Here is a 27,570-nt window from a genome sequence, read left to right as displayed (position 1 = left end):
GGTAAGTCTACTTATGTGTATCAGCTCAATACATTATGATAGCTGTCAGGAGGGTGCAAAGATAGCTGATGTAATTTTAACTGTAAAATTTAATTATTTGAAGAGTGGTTTAGGTAGTGTTTAGATTGACACACTTTTTTTTCAGGATCATTCAATAAAGTGCATACATCTAAAATGCAATATTAAGATGTGTAAACTAAAGAAAATTGTACTGAAAAGAAAGAATGACTTGGTATCTTCAGGATAACTAGTGCAGAAGCCATATACTTTAGAGTAATGTCCTCATTCCTCATATGACATGAAGGATAAACTCTTCTGGAGTGCTAAGGAGGCATGGGATGCCGTTATAAATTGGATAACGTGGACTCCAGTAATGTGTGCACATGCATTGTTCTTGGACTAGGGAAGGGGGTGGGGAGGATTTGGTACAGTAGAAGAAGCAAGTGTATCAGTGTGTCATCTGGTTACTTGCAGTCGAGGTGACACTTTGAAGCGTTGGCTACTTTGTCTGGTTGTGCGCTACAAATGGGATGGGGATACCAGTGTAACATGTTTGTAACCCATTCCGAACAATGGTCCCAGATATTTACATACAGAGAATTTACTATACACAAGGAAGACTAGTGGCAAGCTCCTGTTCTGCCGTTCAAACTGAAACAGACATGCGCAGTGTGTGAAAAGAAGGACTTAGACTGACGACCAACTGTGTCAGGCTCCATTCTGCCAACCCTCTCTGATAACCGGCATCTTCTCTTGGATATTTCATACGTGCTGCTTTTTACTGAAAATACTACACAATGAGTGGTGATCATGGTTACAAAGACTACCAGGTAATCAATGCGGTGAAAGTTTCGCTTAAATGTGTGAAGTAACTCTTTTTAGGTTTTCTCCCTAAGTAGACAGAAAATTCCCAAATTGCACGTCATAATGTAAATTAATTGAAATACCGGAGGGAAATACTGGTCACTTAATGTTTTAGTGATTACTTGACAGGCTAGTTATAATACTTTGTCACCTGAACTTCATGAACAAATACCTTGTAGCATTTTGATAACAATTTCAGTAATAACCTATTTTATTTGCTATTTGGTCATGGGAACATCAAATATTCATATTCATCTTTATTTTCGCAGATGGACTCTGGTGCTCGTATCAGTGGTAAGTGTTGTCAGCAATTGTTTATAGCGCAGAACGATGGTGTTCTTTTCGCTGCACTCCAAACCAGATCAGCCTGTTAGTTTTTAAGGACGGAAATGGCGTCCCAGAGACTAAGTCCCTTCTCCTCCACCATCAGCCGTCTATTGTTCAAAAGAAGGCTTATAAAATCGTAGTTTTATTGTGTTGTGCTAAATTTTGGACCGCTTTTGTTGTAGACCTGTACATTGTTTTCAAAACGCATGCATGCGTTTGTGCGATTGGTTATGATAAAGGTTGGAATTTTCATGCCGAAAGTCGCGAAATGGGGGTTGAGGACTTAGTCTCTGCGCCATTTTCTTTTTCTCCACTCAGCTTCCTAAATGCCTAGGTCTGGAAGTAGAGCTTGCCGTGATATGGAGGCTACAATGGTAACGGAGTCTTTTCGCTTGGCAATAATACATTTAATAGCGTCTTGATGCTACTTCAAAAAAAGTAATGATGTAGTAGGCCTATCTTGCAAATTGAACTATTAGCTATCATTTGCATCAGATTGACTGTAACGATGTACGAATCAATCCTTAAATATAATCACAATACCATTGTAATTTGTGCACGATTTGCATTGGAATTTCAATACAAACTAAATATAACTCAATATAAACGAAGTCCAGCATTCAATTGCATCCAGGTGTAGCAAGTCATTTCACTTTCCTCTGCTTCAGCCTATTAATACATGCATATGCACAAGTTTGACGGTTCTGCTACATGGTCAAATTCCACCACACCTTAGCAGTTATACTAACGTGAAGATGCGCTGTGTAGCCTACACCTTGACACCTTACCTTACGAAAAATAACTATAGGAATACAATATGATTTTATAGTTACGGCAGTGTATAATAGGCCAACTTCTTGATGTTCTGTAATACCTCTGTAATATCTTTAACCTCTAGTGTTCATATCTAGTACAGTCTTATAGGCTACTTCTATAGGCTACTATGTCCCAAAATACCCTAAAATTCCTAGGCTATAGTTATTTTTCATAGGAGTTTAAAAAAAAAAAAAAAACAACTCAGTGAATGTACTGTTAATATGATACTGCAGAGTGTTTAACAAAGTAGAACAGCGTAGGACATGACCTTTGTACCAAAATCAGGATAGCCCATGTACTGTAGAGTTTTCCACACCAGAGCTTCTCTGGCTCAGTTTGTGGTGGTGGTTGTATTTGTGCAGAGCCTGGCGGACACCCAGATGCTGCAAGTTGAGGCAGGGGATCTTGCTCCCTCTGTGTTCCGGGCTGATAACATGCAGATAAAGGTGCCTCCATCATTGAAAGTGGCTGTTAGGATTCCAAACGCTTCCCTTGCCTCACCCTCACACACACACACACACACACACACACCTCACTCTCATACTAAGGTCTTATGAACTGTACTGTGGATAGATGAATGGGGCACAAAAGAGGCAAAAGTATACAGGCATAAGTGACCTGACAGGAGCTTGATGTGAATCCAATGGCGAGAGCAGGTCAGGAAATCTAGAGTGATTGGTGAGAAGAGTGCATTTCCTCACCCTCTTTGTCCATTGTGAAGTTCCAGGTTTTCTTTGTGTGACTGCCACCTAGTATTACAGAACAGACCAACTAGGCCTCTCTTTCTTGCTGTTGCTCTGGCATAATTGTATTTTGGAGTGATCATTTATACTCTGGAAACTCGGACAGTTCAGAGAGCATTCAGTGTCATTGCTTGAGCCCTTTAAATAGACAAGTCATATTTGTGATACTGAATTCTGTGTGTTGGCCTGTGGTGGTAGTCTAGGTCAACTTCTGAAAGTTACTCTGGATACAAATGAGACTTGGTAGATTTGACAAGCATAGCTAAGTGTTTATTTGTTGCTTTTCGAGTTTGGTGATTATCTCATTCTCCATTAATGCGTTTAATTAAAAGTCTAAATAGTCTAAAATAGACTAAAAAGTCTACTCAGTTTGCATGCTGTGCTGTGATCAATGTGTAGCTTTATATTTAGAGGTTGTTGGAGGTTTTTGTATAATGTGGTGCTTGTTTCCTTGTAGCATTCCTTGTAGCATGTGCTCTATATGATGGTTCCTTTCCCTGCCATTAGGGCTTACGGCTCTTAATCACAGCCCCCTGCTCTCACCTTAGCCAGGGATTTACATGGCTAATCTGTTCACCTCAGCTGAGCCACGTTGTCTGGGGGCCAGAGAAAGTAAGGAAACTATACCATGGGTGCCATCAGCAGAGGAAACCTCTTGGCACTGAATTAGGTCAGTTTGATTGGAAACTTGCAGATGAGGCAAAAACAAATAAGAAAGTCTACACACCGGAGTAACTGTCAGAGTTGAATCAAAAGAAAAGCAATGTTTCAACCCAACAGGGTCTTCCTCAGGCAAATGGATGAACTGTTTGACAGAAAGGTAGGCCTTTTAAGACGTCAGCTGACAACATGCTTGAAGATGAGACCTGGAGTCAGAGTATGTCCCCTTGTTCAGGACATTTCATCTGTGTGAATAAAAAAAGTTTAAACGTTTGAACAGTAGCCTATTTAATGCATTCTAATCCATTGTCAATCACTTCCGGGAACTTTTTGAAGTTTACATGAACCACGTGACCTTAACGAATTTTGAACACCCATTGTCGCAACTACCTTCATATGGCTTTGGATGCACCCATTATCACAGTGAGACATTAACACATTATGAACACAAAGTGTTGAGCCAATAATGTAAATCTGAGTCTGAAGATTTGGCTACAAACAGTCTATACTGCTGTAACCGCACTGCTGCTATAATTATTAATTGTTAACTTCCGGGAACTCTTTGAGGCTTCCATGAGCCGCCATTGTTGGAAAAAAATGGAACATTAGCGTCAATGAAGTTGTCGCAACTCTACCTCTGATTAGTTTGTTTTTTATTTTATTGTTTGCCATCTCATCCAGTGTTCTATGATCCAGGGCGCATGACCAAATCAAGCCAATAATAGGCAGTAGCCACAATAATGACTGGAGCCAGAGCCCATGCAGCCACCCTGTTTCGAAAATGGAAGGTAACGCACAGAACGGCCAGCCTGAATACAACCACCCAGTGCCCCTGCCACCCAGTTTTGTTGCTTTTCATTAAAGAAATAGATAGGGCTGTCAAAATAACTGATTCATTTCGATGAATTAATTTGAGAAAAAATAACTGATTCAAAAAAATAACGCAGATTAATCGATTCCGTATGACCTTTGAGGGGAGTGTTAATTTATTTTCATTGTGTCCCCTAGGTTATATCTGTGGCCTGAAATACCTTGTATATGAAAAAAAAACGTTTGATTTTTTCCCCTCAGCATATTAGGTCATATCATAGATTATTATGGCCATTATTAAAATAATAATAAAAGAGTTTTTGAACTTTAATGTCACTAATGGTGATTATTCAATGATTCATTTGAATTGAAATATTGAAAATACTTTTTTTTTTTTTTTAAGTATATTTTTTGGGGCTTTATGCCTTTAATGATAGGACAGTGGAGAGTGACAGGAAGCGAATGAGAGAGAGAGCTGGGGTGGGATCCGGAAAGGACCACGGGGCGGGAATCGAACCCAGGTCACCGGCGTACAGTGCAGGTGCCCCAGCCAGTTGTGCCACATCTGGGGCCTATTTAAAATACTTTCACAGCAAATATTATATATGGGATTAATTTAGATTAATTAATCACAGAGTATGTAATTTATTAGATTAATTTTTTTAATCGATTGACAGCCCTAGAAATAGATCTCTTAAGATGCACTCAGGCAGATATCTGGTATACATCTGTGTCTCTTTCATATTCAGCCTATGTGTGGGAATCACTGTTTAGTTGTTGATTCAGGCCATGCTGTGTAATAAGCATATATGCAAGTGTGTGTGTGTATGTGTGTGTGTACTGTATGTGTGTGTGTGTGTGTGTGTGTGTGTGTGTGTGTGTAGTTATTACATACTCGTCTGAGTGAGTGCAGAAGATTAGATAGGAATTGTTATCCCATTAGTCAGCTGCAGATGAGCTCGCCAGCCCAGTGGGCCATCTGAGGGTGTTTCTGCGGCTCATGAATGATCTCTGGCTCTGACTCACATTAGACACACACACACACACACACACACAGACAAAACGTTTCACGGCTGTATTATGGTTGCAGAGTTTTACTCAACATTGTGTCAGAGGACCCATTGGTTTGGTGCTGAAAATCTTGCTTTTGTGTGAATATCAATGTTGTTACAGCCTTATAGATGCTCTTTACCATTCCTTTAATGCCTAATGGCGTTTTTAGCTCTTAATGTGAACTCAGGTCATGTCATGGTCATCAAAATGTTTTAAGACATAATTATATTGTGGTAAATTGATGGTGTGTTCTATTGTGTATAGCTTGTTTTGCATTAGGCATGTAGAAATGGCTGAGGTTTACCTATTTGTGTGATGAATACCAGATGACATTGTTCATGTCTTGTCATTAATTCGTCTTCTTTTACATCTATCGTCGTCACACATTTCCAGACTCTGCTTCAGCTCGTTTGGATTGTCACGAGAGATCTACTGTAACATGCCCCTCTGTGCTGGTTTTTGCAGACTCTCAGAGACACAAGGACAAACACAGAGACAAGGAGCACAAACACAAGGACCACAAGAAAGACAAGGAGAGGGAGAAATCCAAGCACAGCAACAGGTACAGTACAAGTCCACAAACACCTCCTCTTCTTACATCTCTCTCTCTCTCTCTCTTTTGTCTTTCCATCATAGCCCCTCCTTCTAGGCAACACCTCCCCTACGTCCTGGCATTGTTTAATATTGGCTGTTTCAATTGTGGTTAGGTTGAATTAAAGCACTGGAGAGTTGGGGTCGCACAGCACAGCTGTGCACTTCTTTGATTGACAGAGAGGGTGTCTGTTTTGTGGTCGAGAAGCATATAAGGAGCTTATGGTCTCACAATCACAACAGTCTATTATTGTTGTCACAGTTCACTGAATACAGCTTCCCCAGGGGGTAACCCTATTCCCACAACTTTAAGGTGTGCCTGATTAAAACTGAGCTTAACCGATGCGCTGAAGAACAGTGCTTATTGCCACGCACAGGGCATTTTTTGTGTGTTTCATTGTATTTTATGAATCAAAATTGTAATGAAGCAAAATGGCCTCCGTCGCCCAGCGTTTGTAAGGACGTTCATAAGAACATATGGGCTCTACTGGGCTCATGTTCTCTATTGAAATGTCTGAGTCATTATAGGGTGAATTGAACCATGCTGCTCAGGAAGTCTGGCTCTTTAACCTGGGGCTATGACAATGAATTGTCAACTCCTCCACGGCCTCCCTCCCCCCACGTTCTCTATCTTACCCCCGCCTCGGCACTCACTCCCTGCTGAGCGGCAGACATCGCTTTATTGTCACATACCGCTTTTTAAACAACAATGCCTAGTTAAAAGGTGATGCTTTTCTCTCGGCCCACATTAGTGATTTTACAACGTTTGTAATTAGGTGGAATGTGTGCCTGATTGTCATTAGCTGTCGGGTGATGTTTGTCGTGGACTCTTGTTTGTGCTCACGCTGAGATTTTGTCTCTCTACATCATGACATTTTAATGGCAGCTCTTTTCAGTTGTGAGCGACATCCCTCCTTTGCTCTCTTTTCTGCAGCGATCACAGAGAGCCTTCTGAGAAGAAGCACAAAGACCGCGAGCGAGAGAAAGAGAAAGAGAGGGTGAAACATAAAGATGACAGCCTGGAGAGGCACAAGGACAAAGAGAAGAGACGCGAGGAAAAGGTGAGCTTGGGATAGCCCCCGGCTGTGTGACACAAACACTTAGCACTGAGGAGTGGTGTTCAGCTCAGATTCCAGTCCACCTGAATCCTACTCCCAGTGTCTTTAGCAAGTGTAGTTCATGTTTAGCAAGTGTCATCACACCACCATGTTTCTCTCAGTCCCCTCCAGACATCCATTAGGCCTCCATTAGACATCCATGCTGCATGGAGTTCTGTATAATACAATATAAATGTGGAATTTTAATGTTTTGAATGATGAAAATGATACAGAGGATTGATGAGACAACGAACCCCTATTCTTCATTTCCCACAGATGAAGTCCCATAGTGCAGATGGCAAACACAAGAGGGAGAAGGAGAATGGTTTTGCGAGGTGAGAAACAGAATGACTCACCCATCACCAAACAGGATTCTGGGATAGCTCAAGAGGAAATCTGGAGGGAATCTGACTGGTGGATCTGATCCACTGTCATCTGTCGATTTTATCTTAACTAAAACTGAAGTGTTTGAGTCAGATATGATTTGTAACATTTGGTATTATGCACAGTCTAATTTCATAACTACACTCTGCAGTCTACTGTGGATTTGTAGAGACATCACAGTGCATCTGTGTTTAGTATTGATATCCCTGGCTGATTGCTGAAGTAAGATGAATGGTGAAGCATGAATATTCTTTGTATAGGTATATAAGTATATATACACTTTTGATCCCGTGAGGGAAATTTGGTCTCTTTGGTCTCTCCAATCCGTGAATTAGTGAAACACACTGCACACAGTGAACACACAGTGAGGTGAAGCACACACTAATCCCGGCGCAGTGAGCTGCCTGCAACAACAGCTGCGCTCGGGTAGCAGTGAGGGGTTAAGTGCCTTGCTCACTTCAGCCGTGGCCTACCAGTCGGGGTTCGAACCTGCAACCCTCCGGTTACAAGTCCGAAGCGCTAACCAGTAGGCCACGGCTGCCCACGGCTACCCTTTGGTACACTGTCAACCAAATGCTTATCTAAGTTTGCAACAATCCATAATCAGCGTTTGAAAACACATCTTAGAATCATATCCCACAATGACACACATAGGCAACATTCATCATCCCCTCTCTCCTTTTAAGCAATTTTTTATTTGCAAAGAAATAGAAGAAGTCTTGAAAGCTGTTCATTTTGATGGCCATTTTAAGAGCAAACCAGTGTGGTTTATTCTCTGATAATGGCTGATAACTTATATGCCTCTAATTGGTTGTGAGTGTGTAAGGTTAATGAGCAAATCTCTGTTTTTACTGGTTAAACACCTCCTCTTAGGTACCAGACTGTGACTTCCAAATGACTTTCATCAGTACGCACTTTGCCAGTAATTTACTCTTTTATGAGTGCGGACTGATTGCATTAGTAGCACTCAGGCCTTAATCACTGCTAGAGCCGCATCACACCAGTTCCCATTACAAGCCACTATTACTCACTCATACTGGCAGTGGGTGGACAGCATTTCATTCACCAACAAACTGTGGTCAAGGACATATCATGGTAAATGATGTGCTCTTGGTGAATTCACGCCACATGTTTAACATTTTATGACTAGTTTAAACAAAATAGTACATGTTCTAAGATAGATAAGATAGATAGAGTGACTTTATAGTTATATATAATTATATACTCCTTAACTGAACCACTGAGCCTCTAAAGTACATTAACTGAATTTTCTCTGATTTGTCATATCAAAAGATGTTTGCTGAACACTGAGTTGTGTAAGATGTGTCCATGTCTAAGAATGTCCGTATTAGATAATTCTGTAAATATATTTAATGGGTGTACATTTAATTTAATAGCTTATTTTTTCTTTCCAAAGCCCTCCTCGCATTAAAAGTGAAAATGATGACAATGGCTACTACCACTCCCCCAAGCATGAGAAGTCAGTGAAAAGGCAGTTTGAGGAAGACGAGTAAGTGGCTTGGATCTATGATGTATTTTCTACCTCTTCATGTTATTGCACGTTATTGCCTTAGACTCACTCTACAAAGTCGTCCTCTGCAAGGTTGTGATCAGAAATGCACTTTGATTTTTGGCAGGTGTCTTTCAGAAAGAAATGCCTTACTGGGCATCAAAAGCACATTTGACAACATAATGAGATTTTAATCTGCCTTTTTATGCTCTGTGGGATATTTGTAAACAGTCTGTGGTATTGAAAGCCCAGTGATGGCATCTGCTGTACTGTGTTTGCTATATGATTAGCTTATTGACTATGTGATGCTGCATTTCCTCCACAGGGTAGAATATAAACCTAAGAAAGTCAAGGTGGAGAATGAAAAGAAGGCGAAAAAGAGGAAACACGAGGATTATTATGAAGACGAGGAAGAAGAAGAGGCAAGTTACACACAGTGGAACACCTCAAAGATGTCTGCCTCTTCCCTTCTCTGCTTAGTAATTAACTATCTGCCCCTCAGGGTTGAGTACGGACCCTCTGATTTGCAATTTAAAATTGGAATCTGAATTATACAGCATGTAAAATAGAAATAATATTTGGGAGCACACACAGTTAAGCATAAATCCCATTAAATTTTATTGAGCCCTGTCTCGTTTTTTATATTTGCCTCAGTTTTTGACTTCTTTAAATCTTTCTGGTGAAGGGACCGGGTACAAAGACTTCAGGCAGAGGACATGTCATTGAAAAATCGACTTTTAAATACCTTTTCTGTCTTACATTTTTTTTTCTCCTCTGGTATGTTGTAGGATGTTAAACCCAAGAAGAAGACGAAAGACAAGAAACAGGAGACAGCTGGCGGGAAAAAGAAAGTGAAGAAAGAGCCGGAGCAGAAGTGGAAATGGTGAGACTTTCATTCATTAATCCACTTCTTTATTCTCTGACAGCGTTTGAGTAATCACCTCATTTACTTCTAGTCATTAATCAGACACTTTTAAATCACTTCATATTTTCAGAGCTTAAGCTCCTCAATCTTAGGTCACATATACAGTAGCCTTTGTGGTCAATGTACTGTATGTTGTGGTGGCCATTTGTAGATACCGTATCACTTTCTAAACCACTTTCCCCTGCTCACTTGTCAAGGTGGGAAGAGGAGAGAGCCACAGATGGATCCAAATGGAGGTTTCTAGAACATAAAGGGCCTGTGTTCGCGCCTCCCTATGAGCCTCTTCCTGGGCATGTCAGATTTTATTACGATGGTAAGTTGTGGCCCTAGAGAGAAAGCCTTGGGTTTGACCTAGAAATAAAGCCCTTGCCATTGTCTTGTTGAGACAATGACAATATCGGTGTTGCTTAGATTATGTACACCTTTAGACCACATAGCCACAAGCTAACTATATCTTTTTTCCATCCATCTTCACAGGGAAGCCATTCAAGTTGAGCACCTCTGCCGAGGAGGTGGCCACATTCTTTGCCAAAATGCTTGATCACGAGTACACCACTAAAGACGCTTTCAGAAAGAACTTTTTCAAAGATTGGAGAAAGGTAATGGCCTTTGCAGTCCACCTCCAGTTCGCCTGCTAATTGTTAAAACTACTTTCATAGTAGTTGAGTGTGTAGAGCTTTGTTACTCTCTTCAGATCAAACAAGGGTCATTTAACACATAAAGAGTTTTTGGAATTTAAAGCGATGGTTCGGAGTAACCGCTGCGTCGACGTTACTTCCGTGATTTGGGAAAAGCCCGTAAAAGTCCTGGCAGGAAGCATGCATAAGGATGTAGATCCAGGAATGCACTAATATTTTGTTCGTAGTACCAGTTTGCAACAATTATTAGTTAACACTAAATTGTAAACACTTCGGAAAAAAATATTAAAAACTGGATATACCAAAAAACGTTGATGTAATTGCTTCCTGCCAGGACTTTTACGGGCTTTTCCCAAATCACGGAAGTAACGTCGACGCAGCGGTATAGTAGCATCCATCAGGTAAGTGTTATTTAAATAAACTCCTGGTGTATTTACAAACTTTAAAAAAAAAAAAAAAAACGTTTTATGATTAAAGAACATAGTTGTACTACTGTAGAAGTTTCGTACCATTCAGGGCATTATTAGTGGGGTAATTTACGAGATAAAAGTTGGTACCATTACGACTGCAGAAACTCATTCGTTTCTGACAGCGCTACTCGACCAGGGTTAGACCAAGGGAAAACAGGTTCTGGGAGGGTGTTTGGCTCGGGGTCATGGTGCAAAGGACCCTAGGGTGAAATTACTCCGAACCATCGCTTTAAGACTTCAAATCCTACACTTGTGATTTAACTGTGTATTTGTGTAGAGCTGTCTGTTGGGTCTTTATAGAGATGCAGTAAATATCACACCCTTACTATTTTGACACTAATACATATTTCAGTTTATAACTTAAAACTACAAAAACATGACCGCATGTTGTGATTGACATGGCTTTTCCTTGTTCCTGTTGCCACAGGAAATGATATCAGAGGAGAAGGGAAAGCTAACAGACCTGAACAAGTGTGACTTCAGTGAGTTGAGTGAGTACTTCAAGGCTCAGTCAGAAGCCAGGAAACAGATGACAAAAGAGGAGAAACTGGTAAGTCATTAAACAGGAGCACTTTCCACTGTTTGGGCCTGCACCTGCATGTACATGCCAAAACAACGCTAGCAAAACACCTACACACTGAAATCCATTAAAAAACAAATTTTCATCATTCATAACCAATTCAGAAGTAAATCATTAGGAATGACATTTTGGGCAACAACGTTAACTGACATCTTGAAATTGATGACGTTTTGCAGGACTGATTATCTAAACTGTTTTTTTTCCCCACTGAGATGATATGAGATTTAATACCCAGCGCTCTAAAAGTGCCCTAAATAAAAAGAGGGAAACAAGCTCTGTAAATATATTTTTAGAAAATCAAAGAAGAGAACGAACGAATCCTGGAGGAGTACGGCTTCTGCGTGATGGATAACCACCGCGAGCGCATCGGCAACTTCCGCATCGAGCCCCCGGGACTGTTCCGCGGCCGTGGCAACCATCCCAAAATGGGGATGCTGAAGCGCCGCATTCGTCCACAGGATGTCATCATCAACTGCAGCAAGTGAGTGAAGATGGAGGGCACAGATTCAGAACCTACTTTAGTGGGGAGGTCACTGGCTTCACTCCATCAAGTCAGGACGTCATGAATGAATCATGTACTTACATATTAACAACACAAGGGGGTGTCACATTTTCATATTGTTTATGCATCTTGAACAATGAAAGGGCTTGCAACAGTGGCCTGATCCTGTTCAGTGCTACTGATTACTTCAAAGAACATGACCGCAGCAGGGTTCTCCTGGTGATAAGGCAGACAGCACTGAAATAGGTTTCTCCAGAAACCTATCTTCATGAGCCATGTAGCAAAGCCCTCTATCTCCTCAAATTATGATGCTGTTTTATCAATATGATCCGACTGATATCTATTTATATGTTTTATCCACATCCGTACTTTTTTCATGAATTTTGAACTGGCTTGCTTCTCAGGATGTTAATCTGAGGATAATCGGTTTTAACACAGGGTCCTTTTTACTCTAGGTTTTACTTCCTGTTCATTTTGCCACTGAAGCATTCTTGTTTCATGTAAACAATAACACGATCTGCAGAGGATTTGGCCCATCACTGTTTTTCTCATCAGTTTTCTTGGTTTTGTTCCAGAGAGTGGTGGGACTTTACCCTCCTCTCTGTAACAATGAAGCAGGGACATTCCTCTCTCACCCTAATTAGATTCGGGGCTCACAACTTGTTTATGCAGCATGGGATGAAAATGTTAAAAACAGAACACCAGATATTGTTGCTGTCATCCATGTCAACAACACATGGTTTGAAATCACACTCTCAAACAGCACCAACTTGCTTTTAAACCACACTGTAAAGCTACATCAATCGCTGCCAACTTCAGTAATTGCTGCCAAGCATCAAAATATTTACTCAAGCAATACATTGTATATGATACAGTAAGCATTATGTCCTGTGTTTACCACTTCTCTTGTTCCTTGATCTTCTTCCTCGTTCTCTTTTCCTGTCCTCTCTCCATACCATTCCTCTTTTTTCTTTGCTCAGGGATTCCAAACACCCCAAGCCCCCGTCTGGCACCAAGTGGAAGGAAGTTCGTCATGACAACAAGGTGACGTGGCTGGCTTCTTGGACGGAGAACATCCAGGGCTCCATCAAATACATCATGCTCAACCCCAGCTCCAGGATCAAGGTGACGTGAAGTTTCTCACAGAACTATAAATCCCTGTATTTACCCAATGCCCTATTTTAGGTATACGATATATAACTCCATATGTAGGCACTTATACACAATCATTTCTGTAGTGGGCCAAAAATCACAATGTAAGGATTAAACTAGTTGCTTAGAGATAAATTAAATGGAGAATGGAGGGACAAGGTAAAAGAAAGAGAGGGAAAGAGACTTCGAGACTAAGAGTAAAGAAGAAGTGGGTGAGGAAACGATAGAAAAGGAAACAGATTCAAAACAAACTGAGAAATAACACCAAATACCACCAGTACCATATGATGGATTAGCCGACCAAGATGGATGCAGGCTCTCCCAGTATTTGAATCCCGAGTTGTGTTTGTGTTTCCTGGTGCAGGGTGAGAAAGACTGGCAGAAGTATGAGACGGCTCGGCGGCTGAAGAGCTGCGTGGACCGTATCCGGAACCAGTACCGCGAGGACTGGAAGTCCAAGGAGATGAGGATCAGACAGCGAGCCGTGGCTCTATACTTCATTGACAAGGTAAGGAACATTGAAGACACAACCCATGATTCTGATTCTACACTTTTTTCTGTCCACCGTCCAATGCTCTGGTGTGGTTCAGACTGAACCACAAACAAGTTGGCGGTATTTTATATGATGCTATATACTATATATATACATTTACTATATACTATATATATACATTTAGGTTGTGCTTTTAAACGTAGATTGACACCTGACATAAATCACAGCAACATACATTTGTTACTTCTGTCATTGCCTTCGCCTCCTGGGGTTTTGAACTCAAAATGTTAGTTTAAGCGCTGCCAGTTTTAGTCAACATTTCCCCGTGATCCTCTAACCATTCCCAGCTTTACATGGACCACCCACACAAATGCCAATGACCCTCTGACGTATCCCATTATGTTATGACCATCCATACACGCTAGTCTGGTGCCAGTGTGGGAACGGAGCAGCGTCCAGGGCTGCTGGTAATTGATTAGCACTTTTGCCAGACCAGTGCCAAATCAGGTCAGCTGATGCTGGTTAGCGCCGGCCCACACCTGGAGTGGGTCCAGCAGCCAGAGCTGAAGCAGAGTCCAGCGGCCAGCACCAGTGCACTGTGTGCTTTAGTGCTGCCTGTGGACTGAGTGGAATAACAATATGTGCTCCTCTGAAGGGGTGGGCAGAATTAAACACAAATGACTGAAGAGACTACTTTGTGTGTCTCTATAACATTGTGGTGAAGATGTGAACACGTGAATAGGAGTGTGTGAGTGCTTAAGTCACCTTGTAAGTCCCTTTGGACAAAACTAAGCGTCTTCTAAATACTGTAACAGTAATGGTAACTTATGTTTTGCTTATTCTTCTGGGGTATTGACAGTTGCAAATTCATCAAAATAATTTTTGTTCCTAGGAGATATTCTCATTTCTTCAACTGGAGTCTCCTGCATGTATACCCCTGCTCTGATAGAATAGATAGCTATAGAATATAGAATCGATAGTTCTTGGTTAGCTACATCAGGCGTTTTCAGCTAGTTGAGCGTAACAGGTTCTGCCAGGTATTCTTTGCGGGTCAGATAAAGGTTGTTTAGGAGCAGGATTGCCACTCACTACCATCTGACCCGCAAAGAATACCTGGCAGAACCTGTTACGCTCGACTAGCTGAAAACGCCTGATGTAGCTAACCAAGAACTATCGATTCTATACTGGATATGCTATATTGGATTTCTCCATTTTGGGGCATTATGGGACATTTTTGAGCCTGGCATACAGAAGATTTGAATTCAGCACCCTTCAAAACCCCTAAAAATGTTGTATGCCAAAAATTAACATGATTTGCCTTCGGGACTTTAAATAAGCCTTTAAATAAGCACATTTTCCAAAATCCTGCCTAGTCTAATACCTGGCCATTGTGTAAACCATTGTGCTATTTGGGGTCTGGAGTCATTCCTCTCATCCATACCCTACTCTGACCCCCCCAGCTGGCCCTGAGAGCGGGCAATGAGAAGGAGGAGGGCGAGACGGCGGACACGGTGGGCTGCTGCTCGCTGCGCGTGGAGCACATCAAGCTCTACCCCGAGATGGACGGCCAGGAGTACGTGGTGGAGTTTGATTTCCTGGGGAAGGACTCCATCCGCTACTACAACAAGATGCCTGTGGAGAAGAGGGTGAGTGAGTGGGGACAGGAGGGGTCACCAGAGGCTGGGGAGGGGAGGAGAAGGGTGGGGAGGGTGCCTGACCATGGATGAGAGAGAAAGGGAAAGAGAGAGAGAGAGAGAGGAGATCTGTTTTTTAAACAGATATTGTATCTCGAGAGAGAGAGGATGATTGGGATAGAGAGACAGGATGAGGTCAGAACAACAAGATCGGGGTTGGATGAGTGCCTGTGTGGAGGAGAGAGAGAGAGAGAGAGAGAGAGAGAGAGAGAGAGGGGGATAGAGAGAGGGGGGAGAGAGAGAGAGGGAAGGAGGGGAGGGAGGGAACAATTATATCTTTATGCGAATGTTGTATGTTAAGTCCTTTTCCAATAAAGCTCATTTGACTTGAATAGAGAGAGAGAGAGAGAGAGAGAGAGAGAGAGAGAGAGAGAGAGAGAGAGAGAGAGAGAGAGAGCGGAAGAGAGGATGGATGAGGTAACGAGACAGGATGAGGTCAGTACAGTAAGATCCCTGTGGATAGGAGTGAGTGGGAAGGATGAAGGAGAGGAGGAAGGAGGAGAAGAGGCCTGTGTGAATGAGAGGAGAGAGAGAGAGAGAGAGAGAGAGAGTGTAAAGGAGGTATAGACCAAGGATAAAGTGAGTGCCTATCTTTGGAAGAGAAAATGATAGAAAGGGAATGAGAGAGACAGGAGGAGGGGAGAGACTACTTGAAGGGTTCAGATGCAAAAGCCTCTAAATGCCACCTACGTCAAAAATGAGATAAAGATGGTGAGTGAACGCTCTCCTCACATAGTATACGTTAATCAAATAATTTAACTTCAAAACACACTAAATAACACTCTCGTCCTGGTCTGAAATATCGATTTCTATGCAAAAACCTATAGGAACCGGATTTTAAATGCTAATTTAAAAGAAATGTGGTCAGACGGATTTAGAGGGTTTTGCATCTGAACTCTTCACTTGTCTTTCTGAATGAAGACTTCTGTTCAGGGAAAATCAGGGCATTTAGAAGCATAGGATATTACCGTACTCACTTCAAATGTTTTCATACACAGAATCAATTATAAAATGTGAGTTTTGTTTAGTTAGTGGAGTAAACTTTTGTCAAATCAGTTGAAATATTTGAGTTATGTTGAGTTGACAGGGGGTGGTCTTAGTGGGGTGAGGGTGAGTGTTATTTAGGCACTTGTGGAATGCACTGTGTGTGTGTGTGTGTGTGTGTGTGTGTGTGTGTGTGTGTGTTGTGTGTGTGGACAGAGAGAGATTCTGGGGAGGATGTTTGCACAGACAGGTGATCCTGGCCCTAAAGGCCTTCCGCCAGCTTTGCCTTTGTAGAGGTCTGTTTCCTGCTATTACTTGCACACAAGCACACACACACATGTATGCATACACACTAGACATAAGTACTGTAGATGCAAACATGCAACTGTCCACAGTCCACACACACATACACATGCACGCACACACACACACACACACACACACACCCAGGAAACTAGCCCATCAGCTGTGTGCCCCGTCACCATTTGAAGGACTTACTCTTAGTCCTCTATGCAGTAGCTGGGCTATTTGGGATTTTGAAATGAGGGGCTGTGTATTACATGTTATTCATATTAACATATATCATGTAATGCAATAATATAAACATGTTATTCTACATAGATATAATCCAGTGAGTTATACACTCCAAGTCAGTTAAAAACATACAGTGAAAGGGCCCAGTGGAATAAGGAGTTAACTGATGGTGTCTGCACCTCATTGTCATCCTCCAGAATAGAATGACCTACAATTCTGTTGAGCTCTCGTAATATGTCCTTATCTGACGGTGAACTGGCGCTCTCCTCTGTAATATGTATCGTCACTAGACCTACCTACTGCTTGTTGTCTCCATTTCTAATGTATATAAATATATATACTCTTTTGATCCTGTGAGGGAAATTTGGTCTCTGCATTTATCCCAATCCGTGAATTAGTGAAACACACACAACACACACAAAGAGAGATGAAGCACACACTAATCCCGGCACAGTGAGCTGCCTGCATCAACAGCGGCGCTCGGGGAGCAGTGAGGGGTTAGGTGCCTTGCTCAAGGGCACTTCAGCCACGCCTACTGGTCGGGGTTCGAACCGGCAACCCTCCGGTTACAGGTCCGAAGTGCTAACCAGTAGGCCACAGCTGCCGGTTAATGTTAATGTCACATAACCACAACAGTATCATTGGTTGCCAGTATTCATTTTACATCTGTGATATATTTGTCATTTATTACAGGTATTTAAGAATCTTCAGCTGTTCCTGGAAAACAAGCAGCCTGAAGATGACCTCTTCGACAGGCTCAATGTATGTAGCCTACTTCAGTTTCCATTTAAACTGCCAGATCATCACCACAGTTTTCCGTGTATCACTTTCATTTTGTAACAGTCTTATCTGAGTGGCAATTGATTGTGATTTGTGTTTGACTGGCTTGACTGGGGTTTCCCACTCTAGACGTCCATCCTGAACAAGCACCTCCAGGAGTTGATGGAAGGGCTGACTGCCAAAGTGTTCCGTACCTACAACGCCTCCATCACGCTCCAACAGCAGCTGAAGGAGCTCACCTGCTGTGAGTGACTGAACTCTTCATCCAAATGCCATGACAAGGCCTTATCCTGTGACCAATGTCTTTCATTCTGTGGCTTTGTAGATGTTGCCACATTGCTTAATTTAAATTAAATTAAATTAATTAAATTAAATTAGCAATAGCCATAACATATCCATGCAACACATCAGATCTGGGCCTTGTACAAGGATTAAAGTTCTCCGTCATAGGACGGATTTCCGTCATTTTGATTTTAGAAATGTCATATTTGAGATCGATGCAGATCCGATGAGAAAAAAAATAGGAGGGGGGGGGGGCGCTATCACCTTTGCTTTTCCAAAGAACACATATGGAGGACTATAACGGTCTAAAAGTTGAATTATAGTGACACATTAGAGACAGCTGATGAGGTTGGCCAATCCGTTTAACTTTTTTGAATATGATATTGTGAGCTCTATGTGCGAATTCGTGAAGAAGCGTAGGCTGTGTTCTTTCCGTGCATCAATGTAGACAATTTCTTACTATCGCGAACTCTTGTCAGGGGAGGTCATTCATTTTGGGTGTCACCTATGACTTGAACAGATAGCCTTCTATGCCACCCGATGTAGGCTACTATTATTGTTACCGCTTTTAATCAAATCAACTAACATTATGTGTAAAGCGAAGCCCTAATATAAACCGTAGCCTATGCAATTTATTATCCCGCCTGTTATGACATGTACAACAATGTTTTTCACAATTTGCGACGGATGGTTTTGACTGAGCGTGTTAGCATAAAAATAATAATAATATCACTGTCATCATCGCGAACTGTTGAGTAAGGGGTCAGTCTGTTTGTGACGCCAGACAGCCTTGTAGCCTATTTTGCTTAGGCCTCACTTTTAACGACAGTAGGTTGTGAGTGTATGTTGACAAAAAATAACCATACAATTACAATAATCAACTTAAAACTTTGCTATAAAATATTATTCATTTATAGCACAAAACCATAACCAGTAGGCCTACCAGAACCTCGCATATTAGCGTCATGATTTGTGTCGTCTATTTGGCAAGGCCACTAGCTGTCATGGATTCGTTGTTGCTAAAGGAAGGCAGGTGTCAAAAAGTTAAAAAAAAAATGGAGATGGCCAGCTGTTGGAAACGGGGAGAACTAACAAGCCATGGTGTAAAGAAATTAAAGCGCCCGGGGTTTTGCTTTTTATGCGGTTAAGCTGCAAGAAAATTGTTTATGGATGCAATAGGAAAACGTTTTTAGCACGCCACCAATCAGAAGACCGCCATAAGGTTAACGTTCGCGGCACTTCAGGACATCTTCCCTACCTGGTGCAACTAGCCACCACGACAGAGGCAGGCTACGTTTATCTATGGCTGACCGCTTTTACGTTTAGAAAGTAGGCTACGATGTTCTTTCATAGCAACACGACACCTGTCCCTCACCATATCGCAACCCTTTTGTCAACCTTATACAATCTGTTGCTGAAGACAAAAGCACCGCCTCCAGATTGTCGTTATCAAATGCGCAGACCTCCTGCATGAGCACACACAGTATTGCTGCTCATTGGAAAACTGAGTTGTCTGTAAAACTCAAAATTACCATGTTTTCATTAAATGCGGATGAGGCAACAAATGGAAATATGAACAATATCTAGAATGTTCTGATTCTTACTTTGATGAGGAAATGGGAAGTCTGGCAAACTTGATTTTATAGGATTTTACTTGGTGTAGAATTGCATATTAACAAGAAAAAAATCTCCCTTTAAACACTTTTGGCCTGAAGTAATTAAATAAGAGTGTGTTAAAGCCTTTCTACAATATTGCTGCAGTAGAAAAGAACAGCAATGGCTAATCAGCAATGGTCAGGGATGGTACTAAAATATATTTTTTGTTCATCAGGAAAACTCAATCTCAATCAAGAACACTTCTCAATTCGCCTTTATTCACATGGTGGCCATTGGCTGCTAAAACGAGGCTACAGGGTACACAAAACCATAGGATTGTTATGTTCTATGCATTCACCTGTAGGTGGCATTAATTTTATAGTAAGTGTACCCTGTAGCCTCGTTTTGGTTTAAACAATGGCCGCCGTGTGAATAAGGAAAATACTCCCTTTACTTTGCTGTTTGCATTTTTTGTACATTAAAACCAATAGGTCGCTGACCGCAAAAAAGGGTGCTATCTCTATAGGTAGATATGAACAACGTATGACTTATGGCCTGAAAAAAGTTCAGTCAAACGATTTTTTTTCACTTTAATCCCTGGCCTTGTATTGCATCGACCTTGTGAAATAAAATTCAAAGACAATAATAGAAAAAAGTAAAAGTGCTTTTATGGACTGTAACTCAACACTCAACAACTGGACTCAGAGTGTTTGAGTATGTGTGTGTGTGTGTGTGTGTGTGTGTTGCTCTCTGATATTTTATCAGGGGGAAGAAAAAAAAGCAGTTCTTTCCCCTATTCTCTTTGATTGGCTGTGCTGACCCAAGATAAGCCTTTCCTCATGTCAAGCCACTTTATTTATGAAGCACAATTAAGGAGAAACAATAGAAGTTATTCCAAAGTGCTGCATAGCACGGAATAGCCAGATAATGTTTGATGGATGGTGCTACTGTATAGTTTGGGAAAAGCGTGAGCCTTGAGTGCTTTGATCAGCTGCTTTGACTCTGCTTCTGCCTCTGCCTCTCACCAGCTGATGACAATCTTCCAGCCAAGATCCTCTCCTACAACCGAGCCAACAGAGCTGTTGCTATACTGTGCAACCACCAGAGGGCTCCACCGAAGACCTTTGAGAAAACCATGCAAAACCTCCAGACCAAAGTAAGATCCCCAAATGTGTTCAGGACTCTCTGCGTCTCCTCAGGCCCACTCTTTCACAAACATGCCTCAAGTAATTGCCATTAAGGAATAAATAATGATATCTGGTGATTCAATCTCCTCCCAGATTGATGAAAAGAAGAAACAGCTCTCATCTGCCAAGAAGGAGCTAAAGTCAGCTAAAGCAGATGCTAAGACTCTCCACGATGACAAAAGCAGAAAGTAAGCACTGATTCAGTAAACTTCTCACCTCAATCTTAATTTGAGTACATGTTATATTACAGTGAATCATCAGTCATTATGATGCTTTCTATCATACAGATATGTATAGGAAGGGATGGGCAAAAATACATCAAAATGTATTTTAGAATAAATATCGAATATCCTATTTTTAAGTGTATCAAAATAAACTACCAAAGCCAGTAGCCAGAAAAAACTAAAAATACTCTTTAATGGGAGCATGAAATCACTTCCATATCTGTCTGTTTAATCTATTAGGTTACACTTTACTTGACAGTATCGATATAAGAGTGACATGACACTGTCATGACACATGAACTGTAACCCTAATCCTAACTTCTTACCCTAATCCTAACCCTAACCCTAAACCTAACCCTAATCCTAAACCTAAACTTGTTATGACAAAAAACGCATGACACTTAATGACAGAAGCGTTATGTCATAAATGTGTATGACTTGTCATTTCACTCTTATTTATATTATCTTTATTTATTCTCGTAGGTTCATGTCGATACTGTCAAGTAAAGTATAACCATCTATTCCTTCATCAGATCACTGACTCTGTTAATTAAGTCGACAGTGTTTGAGAGCAACAGCTTTCCTACGATACGTGCCATAAACCTACAAACAGTCAACAGATCAACTATTCTGACCTGCCTGTTACATCTCAAAGCCTAAATACTGTATCAGAGATGCACCTAAAAAGTCACAACTGAATTTGTCAAGTGGTACAAAGTGGAGACAAGTCCATGACATTGTCTATGTATGCCCAGATTGCTTGATATTGCACTGTGTAACGCTGTTGATCAGGAAGGATCATATTTATCCCCCTTAGCGGTAAATAGTGTTATATTGATGCCAAGGGGGATAAATATGATTTTTTTCATCGTGTTACTTTAGGTGATTCAACTTGTAAGCAATATTGCAGGGCAACCACATAACCGGTTCCATGTTTTCTGAGTGGATGAATAAAGTTCTCAAGGAACTGATGACTAAAGTTTTCAAGAAACTTTTGTTTGAGTTTGGTGTGGGAGTGAGTGTTCCTGATTCATCTTCCTGAAACTCAATGTTCTGATTACAAGTCTTAGGGGAAGATCATGCGGTAACGGAGTGCCACTCAGCAATTAATGAACCAAACTTTAAGAACAATATGTCAGTTTGTATGTGCCTATGTACTTCGTCTTCGTATATCCTATCCGTATATCTTGAATTTTCCCTTGGGGATCAATAAAGTATCTATCTATCTATCTATCTATCTATCTATCTATCTATCTATCCATCTTTACCAATTTGCAAATGATGGTGAATAACTACTCATTGTGAGGTGTATTTCAAAATATCTTTATTCTAATTATGTTTCCCACAGCAATCGTGTAATTTCTAATGTTTTGCATGGATGTGCACTGGTGCGTGTTCATGGATGAGAGAAGCATGGTGCTTTATGCACCCGCCCATATCACTGTTGATAATGTGCTCTTAAAATAACATACAGTATAAACAACTCGCCATGGACTTCTGACCAGGTTTCTCTTGGTCAGTGGTGTAATGGTTTTAGGTAGTGTACGATAGCGATTTTTAGACAACGTGTCAGACCCCTCCTTATGTCGTTAATTGCCACACTCCTTGTTGCGTTGCTCAAAAAAAGAGACGAGCAAGATAAGGATAAACGTTGCGCTGGGATAATAATCTGCTTTCCGCCATGCGCCATGTAGCGAAAATAGGGCCCTCAACAAGCGCAGCGAATGCAAGAAGTAGGCTCATGGTTGCCTGATAGTAAAACTACAGCAAACAGTCAAGGCCTGCTGCAAAACATTCAGTTATCCATTGCTATGATCAATTTATATCTTACTGTTGTTTCACAAAATTAATCTGTGTCACTATCATAACACAACATGAGCATTTATTTTATTTTAATAAGAAATAATGAATCATTCTCTTGCTCAACTCTTCTGTGGCACAACTAGTTAATGACTTATCATTCTGAAATTGAGCTTTTTGCGAGAGGTTCGAGGCCCACAAGCGACCCTGATAATTATGTTTGCACATTCTGCCTCCACAAGGTTTTGCTATGTTAGGCAATCATGAGCCTACTTTTTTTGGTTTCAAGGCTAGCATTTGCGGTTTAATCTAGCCTATGATCGAACCCCATCAGGATCTCTGTTGCTTTACTTTGTTTTATTGTTTTTTTTCTTTCAGTTCACACTTTGTATTGTGTGTGGACAATACTGAAGTGGACATTCATTAGATGCGAAGTCCACGGGACAAAATTGCCGGATTTCTCCTTTAACAGCTTCTGAGATCTTCCGTAGAGCACTGCTGAAATAAACAAGTTTATTACTATAGAAAAATAGTGTCCCGCTTGTGATCATATACCATATATCTTATAAACCAGAAGTGAACCATCAAGCCACTTCAGTATCTATAGAAGAACCTTGCTGTAGTTTAGGCCTAACCTTCTCTGTGTCCACTCTGTCATGTCCAGAGCTGTGGAGACCAAGAAGAAGGCGGTGCAGAGGATAGAGGAGCAGCTGATGAAGCTGGAGGTGCAGGCCACTGACCGCGAGGAGAACAAGCAGATCGCCCTCGGCACATCCAAGCTCAACTACTTGGATCCGCGCATCTCCATTGCCTGGTAGGTTAACCCTTAAAGGTGTAGGTTTTTGAACATTCTAAAGTTCTGCAACAATTGAAGGTTCTAAAATTCTATGTTGAATTCAATGAACCCAGATATTCTTTAGAACGTTAATTTCCCAACATTCCCGTCACACCGGTGTGACGGTACTCCTTTAAGGGAAAGAAGTGACAGTCTGGACTCAACAGTTTTCCTCCGTAGGCGGGTACATGCAAAGAGGTGACCGTTTATGCACTTGGCACCTAGAAATTCATCTACCTGGATCCCTGGATCTCTGTATGGTACATTTGAAAGGGTGTTAATAAAAGAGTATTTATCCTTGGCACCTTTAAGCTCAACTACCTGGACATCTGCATCTGTGGAGCCTGGTAGGTTTATAGAGGTAGTGTAGAGAGACTATTTATTTTGGGCAAGTTAAATTCATGAGCAAATGTCACGGTTAGCAATAGCATGAATAGCAATAGAGAGGCTATTTACCCTGGGAATGTTAAACAAAACAAAGGATGGACCCGTGCTCCTTATAGGTTTAGAGGAGTGACAGGGAGAGACTCTTTTAAAGACCTAGTGAATAACAATAGAGGACTTGATTAGATCTGAAACTGTGATTAGATCAGACCTGATAAGAAAACCACACTTTACATTCAATTAGGGATTTGCACCACTTCAGTAATGTTTCAGCTGAAACTGGACAACAATTGACCTGCTCACTGAAGGAATTCACTTTCTTTGTGACAAAACATTGGTGCAACACAGCCTGCCTGATTTGGCCAGCCAGGCTGGGTGTTACTCTTCGGCCCCCGGAGGGAGGAAGTGCTCTTTTCGCCGCGTGAGCTGGGTACAACAGCTGCCAGAAAGCAAAAGCACACCAGAGAGAGGGGGAGAGAGAAGAGAGGAAAATATGTGAGTAGGAACAATGGGGTTTGTTTGTGTGCCAGAAACTATCCCGGGCCTGCGGAGTCCCCCCTGCCTCCCTGCCCGACTCTGACACACACACACACACACACACACACACACACACAAACAAACACACGTTTAATGGGTGGAAGAGACGGTGAGGCAGAGGCCTGGGGTTGGAGAGAGGGCCGCTCCGCTGTGTGGGATCTGTCCCCGCGGCTCTACCCGTCATCTCAGCTAGAACCCTATTTTGGGAAAGCCTCCACACGTACAGGTACACACACACACACACACACACACACACACACACACATGGTGGCTGGAGGAAGTTTCTGATCTGTGACCAGTGTTTGGTGTGAAATGTCTTTCTGGGTTGTTGTTGTTTGTGTTTTTGTGTTGTGTGTGTGTGTGTGTGTGTGTGTGTGTGTGTGTGTGTGTGTGTGTGAGGGAGAGAGATGAGGGAGAATGAGCGTATGTGGAAGACAAAGAGAGAGAAAGAGAAAGGGGCTGATATGGGTGCAGAGCTTCACCTTATATGTGTCCAGTGTAGACTTCTTTTTGTCTCACCTGCAGGTGTAAAAAGTACGAGATCCCTGTGGAGAAAATCTACAACAAAACCCAGCGCGAGAAGTTTGCCTGGGCCATTGACATGGCAGATGAAGACTTTGAGTTTTAAACCTCCCCATCTCTCTCTTCTTTCTCTCTCTCTCTCTCTCTCTCTCTCTCTCTCTCTTTCTCTTTCTCTCCCTCTCTTTCTTGTTCTCTGTTTTTTTAAAAACCACAAGTCCTTGCATTCAACCTAATTCAAGAAATGTACATTTTTAGCGTTGATGATTTCACCATGTGTGTGTCTTCACAAGAAGAGGATGGGTGGGTGGACCATGGGAAAACGTGGAGGGGTCAGTTAGGTAAAAAGCAGAAAAAAAATACTGGGGCCACCCTCTTTACAGTTCAGTGAGGATCAAGATAACTATTTGCCCTACGGGGAAAGTAGCTGCCTAAATGACTGATTTAGTGGTATGAAGTGACTTGTCTGCTATCAAACTCATATGATGCACAGCTGTTGCGTTTTGCTGTATAATCTATGGTCCTTCCTTTCGCACCCTCTGAAGCTATGTGTTGCTGCCAACTTGCTGTACCCATCAGATGAATTCTATTTTCATAGAAAAGTGAAAACTGACAATAACTCCCTAAAAAGACTTCACCCACACGCCTTGTCTGGAAGAGAGAGCGTTTTGCCAGAGCTGTGTGTGTGTGTTTTTGGGAGACTGTGTGTGTGTGTGTGTGTGTGTGTGTGTGTGTGTGTGTGTGTGTGTGTGTGTGTGTGTGTGTGTGTGTGGGGCGTGATGAAGTTCCTCATTGGCCATCGTGTAAGCTGGGGAATGGAAGCACGTCCACAAGCTTTGCACGGTGGAGATGACTAACAGGGGGAAATGGAACTTGTTAGTGTGACTTTAGTAGACTGAATGTGAATTTCCTTCCACACGGCTATTATTTTATTTTTATTTTTATTTTTATTTATTTTATTTTATTTTATCTTTTTTTTGCTTTACAGTTTTTCTTTTATCAGGGACATTGCATTTCTTATTTCAGTTTTGCTTTTCTCTCCAGTAGGCCTTCATATGTGATAAAAGATGGAATCCTTTTTAATGTGTGACTCAAATAGTCATTTTGGCACAAGGTGTGTTCATGTGATGTTTTTTGTTGTTTTTTATAATTATTCATGATTTCCTGTTCTGTCATCATATTTATCCAGTTCCTTACCTAAAGGCTGCATCATAGTATACCACTGTCTCTTAGCAAAGTCTCTCTCCGGTCCCTTATATGTCAAACAACTCGTGTGTGAGGGGTACGAATTTGCCAAATGACTACAAAACCCCAGAATTATGAATTATGAATCTACCATTAATGTGATATTTTGGATGTTTATTTTTTTCTATCTGTATGGAATTGTAAAGCAATTATTTTCGACGCTGGAGGCTTTTCAGTGTTTATCCTAAGGTCCTGCACTTATTTAGGCATAGGAACGTATTATTGTAGGATGCCAATGTCAATGTTTTTAACCTTTAACCTTAGTACAACACATGTTTTGTTTGTATTCCATTTTTGACACTTTAGGTTATTTAAAAATAAAATCAAAAGATCATATTACTCAATTTAACTTAATTATTTCAATTTGGATATACATTGCCGTGCACTGGACACACATACATTGATTTTATTTTTTGTGTGTTTCAATTATGGAGCTTCAATATGCTTATGACATCATACTGGTGTTTGCCGTTGCAAATGACCCTCTAGTGAATGAAATGACAAATCAAGTAAGCAGAGCCAGTCAGCACTTTTCACTTCAGACTTAATTCCATCAACCAGTGACATCAGGTGATAATCCACAGACAGAGCACACATGTGCTGAAATATGTTCCTCTTCATAGAAATGAGACAGACTGCTATGTGTGTGTGTGTGTGTGTGCTGCCTCTCTGTTCTTCTCTTGACCCGGATGCAGTAGAGATATGACTGCTGTATCTGCATACACTAAAAACACCATTTCATAATGTTATGTTCATTTGTCAAAATGTTTAAAATTGTATATCATTTCCTATCGCCCTGTCTGATTGATATTGCCCATGCACAACTAATGATACCCTAGTAATACAGTGCTGCAAATTGACTAAACGCCTAACATAATGTCTTTGACAGTCATTTCCACGTGCTAATTAGTATGCTTTCTCTGATGTAAGTGCCTATAGACCAAGAACTGCATAGGGCCCACCAATAGCTTCAGTTTAGTTCTCCTGCATCATCAGTTGGAGCAGCTGTGATCAGGAGATGGTCAAAAATAATCAGCAGAGGCAAGTGCCAGTTAGAGCAATTTGCTATCATACTGGTTGTATGGCTAAAATACAAGGCAATAATCCTTAGAAAACCAACCATATGAAAAATTGTTAAAATTGTATTGAAGGTAATCAATATATCTGCAATCAAAGGCACCACATAACCACTGTCACACTTTTGCTAAATGTCTATAATTATGGTACTGTTAGTCATGTCATGTATATAAATGATGATGGGTGAATTAAAGGTTTTCATGGAAAGGATTGACAAAAATGTCCTGTCTTCCCTTTTGTATAATTTCTTGAATGGAGGGACGAGAATGCTGCTAAA

The 27,570-nt window shown here is 41.2% G+C and overlaps 1 protein-coding gene across 1 annotated transcript; it reads left to right on the top strand.

Annotated features, from left to right (window-relative positions):
• The first annotated feature begins 645 nt into the window (after nucleotides 1–645).
• Nucleotides 646–27,515, top strand: top1b (DNA topoisomerase Ib). The gene is made up of 21 exons (XM_048241651.1): nucleotides 646–830; nucleotides 1,134–1,158; nucleotides 5,739–5,835; nucleotides 6,799–6,925; nucleotides 7,238–7,296; nucleotides 8,763–8,855; nucleotides 9,181–9,277; nucleotides 9,644–9,738; nucleotides 9,978–10,093; nucleotides 10,258–10,379; nucleotides 11,316–11,438; nucleotides 11,762–11,949; nucleotides 12,951–13,095; nucleotides 13,487–13,630; nucleotides 15,076–15,261; nucleotides 17,521–17,589; nucleotides 17,737–17,851; nucleotides 20,514–20,641; nucleotides 20,766–20,860; nucleotides 23,361–23,510; nucleotides 24,978–27,515. Exons 1-21 carry the CDS (start codon nucleotides 798–800, stop codon nucleotides 25,078–25,080), a joined length of 2,310 nt encoding a protein of 769 aa, XP_048097608.1. The 5' UTR covers nucleotides 646–797; the 3' UTR covers nucleotides 25,081–27,515.
• Nucleotides 27,516–27,570: the final 55 nt, after the last annotated feature.

Source organism: Alosa alosa, chromosome 4, assembly GCF_017589495.1.
Source record: "Alosa alosa isolate M-15738 ecotype Scorff River chromosome 4, AALO_Geno_1.1, whole genome shotgun sequence".
NCBI classification, from domain to species: Eukaryota; Metazoa; Chordata; class Actinopteri; order Clupeiformes; family Clupeidae; genus Alosa; species Alosa alosa.
This window is presented reverse-complemented; position numbering and strand designations above follow the sequence as displayed.